This window comes from Austrofundulus limnaeus, unplaced genomic scaffold, assembly GCF_001266775.1.
Source record: "Austrofundulus limnaeus strain Quisiro unplaced genomic scaffold, Austrofundulus_limnaeus-1.0 Scaffold224, whole genome shotgun sequence".
Lineage (NCBI taxonomy): Eukaryota > Metazoa > Chordata > Actinopteri > Cyprinodontiformes > Rivulidae > Austrofundulus > Austrofundulus limnaeus.
In genome coordinates this window covers 376,330-386,061 of record NW_013952626.1, presented here as the reverse complement: position 1 = coordinate 386,061, position 9,732 = coordinate 376,330, and the positions used below count along the sequence as shown (strand labels likewise).

General features: G+C 42.2%; 2 protein-coding genes across 3 annotated transcripts in view; one reads left to right on the top strand and one right to left on the bottom strand.

Annotated features, from left to right (window-relative positions):
• Positions 1-204: 204 nt before the first annotated feature.
• znf518b (zinc finger protein 518B) lies at positions 205-7,545 on the bottom strand. 2 transcript variants are annotated; one of them, XM_014019581.1, is made up of 2 exons: positions 7,506-7,545; positions 205-4,622 (listed from the first exon to the last, which is right to left on the bottom strand). In XM_014019581.1, the coding sequence occupies exon 2, from the start codon at positions 4,486-4,488 to the stop codon at positions 2,014-2,016; it is 2,475 nt and encodes an 824-aa protein (XP_013875035.1). In that variant the 5' UTR covers positions 4,489-4,622; positions 7,506-7,545; the 3' UTR covers positions 205-2,013. The 2 variants fall into 2 exon arrangements, with proteins under 2 accessions (XP_013875035.1, XP_013875034.1); XM_014019580.1 differs by lacking the exon at positions 7,506-7,545 and adding an exon at positions 4,814-5,104.
• The window catches only part of gsr (glutathione reductase), a 6,686-nt gene continuing 4,499 nt past the window's right edge, over positions 7,546-9,732 (top strand). The window contains exons 1-3 of the mRNA XM_014019582.1: positions 7,546-7,840; positions 8,868-8,894; positions 9,051-9,139. Of these exons, the coding sequence (XP_013875036.1) occupies positions 7,577-7,840; positions 8,868-8,894; positions 9,051-9,139 (380 nt within the window). The 5' untranslated portion in view covers positions 7,546-7,576. The remainder of the gene's footprint in view (positions 7,841-8,867; positions 8,895-9,050; positions 9,140-9,732) is intronic.

Sequence of the window (9,732 nt, the reverse complement as noted above, 5' to 3'; positions counted from 1 at the left end):
ACATCTGGTGAAAATTTCATGTCATTAGCACCTCTAGTAATATATTTACTGAGAAAAATGGTGACGTGTTCAATACTTATTTTTCCCGCTGTATATTTCCAAAAACAGACTAGCGTTCATTCTAAAAAGGTTTTAGGATCATTTAAACCTGTTTTCTGGCAATGTAACATGAGAACTTTAGCTTTAAAAAAAAGAGAACATAGATGTATTTATCTTGTTTTTAATAGAAAAGGTTGAGTTACACAATTGTTATAAAAGCATGGAACACAATAATAAACACTGAAGATGTATTAAAACCAAAAAGCATCATTGACTAGATGACTTACAAAAGTAAGCGGTGACTTAAAAACAAGATAAAATATGGAAACACTAAAATATGTAACACACTGCACAGCAGCTTCAGATACTGCCGTGTAAAGAAATTGTTATATTTATAGGCATATTTACAATAAAATCTGGACTTGACCAAGAGGAGTACATAAAGACTGTGGGCAACTAAAACCTACAATTTTAATCATAGGTCTAGCACCTTTTTAAGATTATATTACAAATAAAAAAACACAGAAATCAAGTGTCTTCCACAGAACAGAGAGCTGCAAAGTAACAGGTCAAACGGTAATGTCAGCGTAGATCTTTTAGAAAATATACAACCGGTTTTTAATTCTCAAATCACCACATGGGGCATCACTGTGGCAGAAAAAATACAATAAACCAGTCTGTGACGCTTCTCAAAGCAAAACATCAAACCAAATTGAAGTGAGCAGAAAAACAAAAACGTCTTCTTGATAAAGTCAAATAAGTGAAAATGCCTGTTGAGTAAAAACACATCAATATGGATAAAAAATAAACATTTACAGTAAGTCACACAAGACTGCAAAATAAAAACAAATGTATGATGATTATGATTTTTAAATTTAGAGTTTCAAGCATAAAACCGCATTTCTGTTCAAATTTCTCCGCCCTGTATAAACGCCGTCACTCAGTCTGCATGTTTACTTTTGCCCGTGGCCTCGCAGCGAACGTTAACGATTCTCATTAAGTGGCAACATCCAAACTGTTCACGTCACCAAGACTGGACAGAGAAATAGTAAATATCAGTACATTCTGTAACACTCAAGTTTAAAATACAGCTGTGGATTTCCCCTTGCATTTCAGACAAATACCTTCAGTTACTCAGTGATGCATAAATACTCAGACAGGATGAAAAAAATAAAAACACAGGATAAACAACAAACATACAGGATTTAAACTCCACTATTCACACCTTTCATTCAGTGTGACAACATTCTGAAAACACAACTTATCAGAAAATATCCCAGAATATTGAGGCTTTTAGAGTGCCTGAATGCAACACTATGGGGATCTTTTTGCTGCAGTGATACTATTTGCACAATAATGGGTTGGACAGTTACAGGGTCATTAGAGCTGAAATGTTGCCTTTATGGAAATAAAAACTTGTAAGGTAAGATGCCACACCTATGAGTGTGTGAACAAAAAAAACACACACACACCATAAACGACGAGGTACTTTTTGAGGTAACTTAAGGCAGACTTAGTTTCCTCGTGATCTGATTAATTATTTCACTTTTATGCTGCATGAGCTGTGTGTGTGTGTAGGGTGGGGGTGGTAGGGGGACACAATCTGTGGTTCTGTTCCCCTCATTTAGTGTGCTAATGTTCAAGATGAATTCTTGTGGCACAACTGAAAAGGTCGATCTTTTAAAATAAAATTCATGCATTAATACTTTATGATTTCTCAGACTTTTGAACCTGTACTTACATTCAGAGTATTACTGTATGAAATCTACAAAGACTTGGGATTAAAGCAAACGACATTGCACTTGGATATTCCACATACATAAACATTGTTCTTTTTTTTTTTTTGTGTCAGTTTTTTTAATCTTGGGATCCCTTTAAGAAAATATTTACCTTAACATTTTGTAYTCTTTTTGACGGTTTGTGATATTTATCTTGTCCCAAATGTACACTCGTGTTTCCAGATGAAATCTACATTCATGGGGAAACTCCCACTGTGCAGCCCATCACCTCGTACTTCTGTCCCATCACTTTGCCGAGCCTCATTTTTAAAATTTGGCACTTCGGAGCCGTGTCCGAGGCTCCCGCGTCCGCAAACGAGTCCGCGCTCTCTCTCTGGGCGGAAACCCGGGGGCTCGGGTGATTGAGCACCACCACCGGCTGGTTCGGACCGGGTCGCTTCACCAGCTGGTCCTCCTTCAGGGGCATGGGGTAAATAACTGCGCAACCGCTGAGGCTGGGGACCCGACGCTTATACCCGGGTTTCGGTCCTTTCTTGCTCTTTTTCCACACGCCGACCTGCACCCGTCTCAGAGAGATTGTCAAGAATTTTGAGGAGACGTCGTTGTCGTCGTCGTCGGCCGTCTGCGGAGGAGGATGGACAGTCGGCGCTGGCGCTGCCTCTGCTTGTGGAGCGATTTTAGATTCCGAACACGGGGAAGAATTCGAAGTGGCWCTTTCACTGCAGCTGTTATCGTGCTTTGTTTTAGTGGCGTCTTTCTCCTCCTTGACGTGGACGTCGTCTTGGGTCGGTGCGGACGGCGGCAGAAGGTCCGGCTCCTCCACTTTGACACACTCGCTGGCCTGCCATGTCGGCGGCGCTTCCCGAGTGAAGGATACGTTTTTTGCAGAGACCTGAATGGAGTGTCCTGACGCCGGCGCCTTGCACCTTTGCTCCGTGTCGTTATTTATTTTAACGTGGAGTTGATCTTGCCTTGTTGTTTCAGGACTGTGTGTTTTATCCATCACTATGCCTCTTAAAGCCATTACCAGTGGCTGAATGGAGCTTTGGTTTACCTCTGGCTGCTCACTTAATGAAAACACAGAGGAGATGACGGGAAAACTCTCAGGTTTTGACACATCTCCTGCGTTTGCTGCTTTTGTTTTGCTTTCATTAAACCGCACACCTTGGGTACAAGAAGTAGATACTTTTGAATTGATGTGATTAGGAAGACTGGGTGCTTTTATTGATAAGGGATTCATTAGAGTTCTTGGTGGTAGAAAGGTCTGATTTGCCAAATTACATTTATTGACGAACATGGCTGGAGGTCTCACTTGGGCAGCTGTAGTTACAAGACCCTTCAGTGGACTAAAAGCCTGCGTCGTTTGTGGGTTTAAGCACCCGGACCCTCTCACTTCTTTTGGGGCAATGATGGTCTTGACGCAGATCAGGTCTGGTTCTACCTTCAGAGATCCCGATACTTCTGGAACGTTGCTCGTCTCGGACGGCCTCCTCGGCGGGACGGTCTTGGAGTGTTCCGCAGTTGCATTTTTCCTCTCATCCATCGCCCTCTGCGTAACGGGTGACCGAACGGCGACGTTCGGCCTGCTCGCGACGCTGCTCGAGAAGACGGCGGGAGAAGAAGCAACGTGGTTCGCGGGCGCCACCTGCAGCCGGATCACACCGTTCCCTTCCCGGACGGGACCGAGGACGCTTTTGAAAACCTTGGCTGGGCTGCAGTCCAAGTTRATTATTTCCGGTGATGCTCTTTTCACAGCCCGCTTTTCTTTGTCTGCTACATTTGGAAGGCTGTTAGAAATCTTTACGGGCACGGCGGCCGGACGCTCCACATTTACAGACTTGGTTTCGCTTGGTTTCCTGCTGACGGCGCACACGTCCACGCCGGAAGACCTCGCCGCGTTAGCTTGGTGTAAAGTGGAGGGCGACGGCTTTCCCGAGCAAGCGTTTTGTGGAGCTGCTGCTTTCGCATCCTTTATCACGGACTCGTTTTCTTGTTGCGAGATGAGCCTCAGTTTGAGCTCCTTGGTCCCGTTGACGGTTTTCACCTCAACGAGCTCCACCAAGCAGCCGGCAGGGATGCTTACTTCCTCCGGCAGAGAAACCGTTAAAGCCCTGTTGTGCTGGATGAGTCCGTTCAGATGAGACAAACGTTCGACGTTACCATTAGCAGCATTTGGTACGTTTGCGTTCAGTGTTTTTCCTATCTGTTCGTCTTTCACCATCCTGACGGCAGGTGCGATGGGAGGAGGTACGGTCACCCGTACGACAGGTCGAGGGGGAGCCGGACCGGCGGTGGCTGCGCCTGTTAGGGCAGTGGAGACGGGGACAAGCGGACTTTTTGTCRCGCCAGGCTTAGCAGGTCCTTGACTGGTGTTTTTACTATGCAAGCGGTCGATGTGCTTCATAAGGCACAGCCTCCTCATGTAGCCCTGTCCGCAGTGAGGGCAGCTGAACGGGTACTTTGAAGTGTGCTGCTTCATGTGTTCGTTCAATTCTGCCTCGCTGAACGCAACGCTGTTGCAATAGAAGCAAACAAACCTGGTCCCGGTGTGCTCCACCATGTGCTTCTTGAACTCGACTGTGTTCATAGAAGCAAATCCGCACTTCTCACAGTACATCACCTTCTGGGTGCTTAAAGGATGCTCCAACGACAACCTTGGATATCCGCCGTTCACAGATGACGGCACGCTTTGATAGCTGACAGGCTTCATGGTGACATCCACCGGTCATCTGGCAGCAGCTTCTCACAGGTCCCAGTGATGCAGTTTTACACCGTGAAGTGAACGTCCATCTTCAGCTGATAAAACCCAGGGCTCCACACACTCGCGCTGCAGCGTCCYTCTGTCTGTGTAAAGCAGATGAAAAGGTTTCAGGAGCTACATCACGGTGAGTGAATCTTACGAGGAGGCCCAAAATAAAGCCCCTCCCCCTCCCCCCCGCTCACACACACAAACAGCTGTAGTGATTGTTATGCAGCTATTTATCTTTGCGATCACTGATCATGAAATCCAAAAGAAAGCAATGCGTTTAGCCAACCTGAACGCGGTTATTTATATGTGCAGCTCCCGGCTGCTTCCCCGAGCTGTCCTTTGAATGCGAGGAAAAGGCCCGACACAGAAGCAGGAGGGTCTCGGAGACGACGGTCCGCATTTCCAATGTTTACTAACGAATTAAATTTCTCAACCCTGTCCAACATGAGTGAAAATAGCACTGTTTACGGTCTTTTACATATTTTGAAGAGGACAGAAGCGCCGCAAATACCTTATCTTGGGGTGATTTTAAGGCATTTCAACGCGGCAAACAGAAACGCTTTAGGTTAGCTAATCATTAGCAGCCTAAAGATTACGTTTGTGTACACTTCCGGAAACAGACTATTCTTGTTTTCAAAATAAAAGTTYAACTTTTGACATTTTAAGATTCTGACAGAAATTGTATTAGAGCTTATTTTGCTTTTGCAATGTAAACCAAATCTTTAATTTGACTTGTAGTTTGTCAGAGTAGGCTACTTAAAGAAATACTTAGATAGTTTACTGTTTAAGGTAATCAAGACTGAGAAAGTGGTTTAAATTTAACTTGTTTTTTACACTGATAGTTTATATGCAAGAGATAGGATATTTTTTATAAATATTTAAAACTCAGTGTTATGATTGAGACAATAAAATGTGATTTTAAAGTGTTCMAACTTTCTGCAAAAATAAATGACATTTTACATAACGTGTCTAATCAAGACCATTGAGCCAAATGTGGTCTGCAGGAGACTCGCACCCTGAATAGTTTAGTTGATTGGCCCTGTATTAATGTATCAAAATAGGCTACTAAAGCCAGCATTGACCATACTACATCCCTCATGCATGTCTATTATTTTACCCACAAAATAATGGCGTCCCCCTACGAGGTGGATGTGCATTCAAATGTAAACAGCAAATTTACGATGTATAATTTTTGCTGGCTACTTTTCTTACGGCCCAGTTGTACTGGGAAAGTTTCAAAGTACTGTGAAAAAGTGGGAGAGTTCAGAATTCAAGAAGGCATCTACTTGTCACAACAGTGAGTAAAACTCACGTACCTTTAGTTATGAAAATGATGTATTAAAAATAAATTTGACTTTGCATCATAGTCTAAACACTTTGAAACTGGCCTCTGTCTCTGTGAGAACCTACCATTTCAGACACTGCCACTGCAGCAGGTCTTCACAACAAGGCTTTGGGGGAGGGGTGATCTGTGGGGCTGAAGCCCAGCTGTAGACTCAGCACAAGAGAGGTGTTACGTACAAATAAAAAGTGCTTTGTTGCAGCAAGCATTTAGGCAGCTCCACATGGCTACCACAGGAGATTCAATGATTTCTCAAACACACGAGTCAAAGTAATACTCTGGGTGTGTTTTAATGAGGAATGACATTATAACATAAATTAAAGCTCAAATATTTTCTGCATAATAACCCCCCAATAGTATTTCTGTATTATTTATTTCACATTTAGTCAATTGTACATGCCAGTGTTTATAAGAGGACATGTTAAAATGCTGTTTCTGTGCAGAAAATACCACACAAAGCTCGGTTGTAAGCAGTGTTCAGCCAAAGCAATGAGACAAAAAAACTGTTGTTTCAAAAAGAAAATAATTGTATAGGTCTTCTGGACGGGTTCTTCTCTAATGAAACGTTTCGTCTCTCCTCCAAGAGACTTCTTCAGTCTGAGAGTTTCAGGCAAAATTCAGGCTTTTAAGCCCTGCCTCCATGTGACTGATACTCACATCACATGGCTATCGTTGACACCTAATTAACACCTATTGTTAACAGGGGGCAGAGTGATACCGGCAATAGCAGCACTGTAGGAGGGGGACAACTGAAAACGGAGGCCTCCACCTCTGTTTAATGATGGACGGTCTTTCTTCACAAAGATGGCTTCTTTTACKCCTCTCTCAAACCAACGTTCCTCTCTATCAAGAATGAGAACATACTCATCCTGCTTAAAAGCCTGAATTTTGCCTGAAACTCTCAGACTGAAGAGGTCTCTTGGAGGAGAGACGAAACGTTTCAGTAGAGAAGAACCCGTCCAGAGGACCTATACAATGTTTTTCTTTTTGATTTTTTTTTACCTGGATTACTGAGATGCATCAGGACTGTTGTTTCATGTTTAGTCGAAGTTAAACAGGAAACATCAAAGTGCCCGCTCATGTGGCCCTCGAGTTTGACACCATTTTCAAACAAATTCTGATCACTGCGGCCCGTTGCTCTTACTTTGAAAACACAAAACGGAAGTTCCTGCCGTTATGGGTGTCCATTGACAAAGTCCAAAGGACGCAGCGTCCGCGGTATTCTCAAACAAACATTACGCCGACGTCTTTTCTTTTCTGGTATACTTTACGTTTAATTTAACCTGCGCTACAAAACCAACGTAACCACCAGAGAAAACACGTCACGGCGGTCACGTTTGTAAATAATTAAATACAACAACTCGAGGTGATTAATTTCAACAGGCGCTAGCACATATGTCACAAAAATAAAAAGTATGCTGCTTTTTAAAAAAAAATCTACAGGCTACTACCTACAGTACCCGTGTCTTTGTGTGTATTCCCGTTCATGTAAACTGATTTAATAGTTGCGCCAGGTTATGCTTTTATTTGTTTTTGTAGCCCTACAGCACCTGCTGTGATGTGATGTGATGTGAGGCTCACCGCGAACATTATAAAAGACTGTTTCTGGGATTTACACACTATTGTTGCAACTCACAATGACACAGCAGCGGCTGTCACTTGACCCTCCCGTTCCCGCCCCCGTCAGTCTGCACCAACTTCCTGGTTATGGCAACATTAACCCAGCTAACCCGGCCGGGAGTTGGTTGCTTTGTTCTCCCAAAGCAAATCTTCTCGTCCCTTCTTCTCAGACACGGAGTTGTTGTCCGCCGCCGCAGCAGCAGCACCGCCATGGCTTCGGACTCGGAGACAGCCCGCTTCGACTTTCTGGTGATCGGCGGGGGCTCTGGAGGTCTGGCCGGGGCTCGACGGGCGGCGGAGCTCGGAGCGAACACCGCCGTTATCGAAAGCCACAAACTCGGAGGTACCTGCGTGAGTACAAAAATAAATAAATAATAAAAAACCCTGACACTCTGCGACCCCCAGCAGCTGAAAACATTGTTGACGTAATGGCTCATTGTGCAGAAAACATCCTAACGTGTTCGTTTAAATGTCGTGTTAGCAAAATATCTCCTTAACCACTGGACAGGTTTAGTACACCTGTTCAAAATGGCTGCCACAGCTAATTAGCAAACAAAACAAACTATTTAAATTTACTGATAGTGAGCTAAAATATAGCCGAGCCTTTCTGTTAGCAAAATATCTCCTGAACCACARGACTGATTTAAAAAAAAAAACTATTTTTGAGGTTAATTACCAAGTTTGCATCTGCTGCTGATTAATATTTGGAGTCAACCCAATCCAAGATGGCCGCCACAGCTAATTAATGCTATAAACCAACACAAAAAGAGTTATAACTCACTCAGTTTGGAAGAAATTGAGCTAAAATTTAGTATGGTAGTAGTTTAGAGTCATTGGCAACAAATACTGAAGTTGTTTGATGATATGCATTCATTCAAGTAATGTTAAACCTGTTTTATTTAAAGCTTCTAATATCATTTATCACATCCAGAAAGTAAAACACTCTGCTAAAGTTTTAGCATTTCTAATTAGCTCAAGTGATAAACAGCTTATCTGTCCATGTTTACAATGATAGCAGACATATAGGAGAAAAAAAAAAAGCAAAGCTCTGAAATGCTTTTGAAAGTTTACTAAGAAACCTTGTTGCAAATCTATTTCCTGGACTCGCTACGATTTCTGCTTTTGTGTAACAAGATAAAAAGAAGAACCGCAGATTTCATTCAGGTTTCCTAAGCTGCACTTTGATTGCATAAAAACAAAACGAGTTGCATGATTCACTTCTCCGTTGTTTAGATATAAATGGGGAAATTAGTCGTGCATTACACAAATTGTTTATATAGCTTGTTTTTTTAAAGTGGATTGACCAGTCAAAATATTTGCTTTTTTATTTACAAAATGTTCACTGGTTTTATACATTTTACCTTTTTCCCCCCCTCAGGTCAATGTTGGATGTGTTCCAAAAAAGGTAGGAGTTTATTATTATTATTATTATTATTATTATTATTATTATTATTATTATTATTATTATTATTATTGTGGTAGGATTAGATTCAACATAAAAGCTCAAAGAATTTCTCACTATGCACTTTGAAAAAGCCACTTTTTTTCCACGTTTTTCCAGGTCATGTGGAACGCAGCAGTTCATGCCGAGTATCTGCATGATCATGGAGATTATGGTTTTCATACTGAMAATGTTAAGTTCAGCTGGGAGTAAGTATCTATTTTTATCTATTTTTTTTTCTTTATTTCAACTACAAAAGAGCTCCTTCAGAGGCCGACGTTCCTGAAACAAAACGGTGTTTATTTTCAAGCCGAACCTTTCTGACTGTTGCTCTTTTGTTCCTTCCTTCTGTCCTGGCACACAACGTATTTGATTCATGATGACAGCTGAAGATAAGCTTCTTAAAGGAGTGATTCAGCAAAACACGACTCGGCTTAAATCCAAGGTCTTACTAACAAGTCCAGGCAGCTGTTTGAGATGTCTTTATGAATCAAAGTACCTGTTCTCTATGCAAACAAAAAGTTATGAAAGAGTAACTTACCCCAAAATTAACTTTTTTAGCTGATAAACTGTCTAGAATGTGTCTAAAATGTTATATAGTACTGTTACTGTGCTAATTTTGATGTTTTTGTGCGTATTTGTTCAAATCTGTAATATTTGGTTTAAAAACGTGTTTTTGCTGCTCATATGGGCAGAGCAGTGGTACTGCAGGCTAATTTGCATATTGGTTAATGGCTCTCCACTGTGACGTGTCTTCTCCACAGTTTCGTCACAGCGGCTGTCCTCTCATATAAAAGCCTCT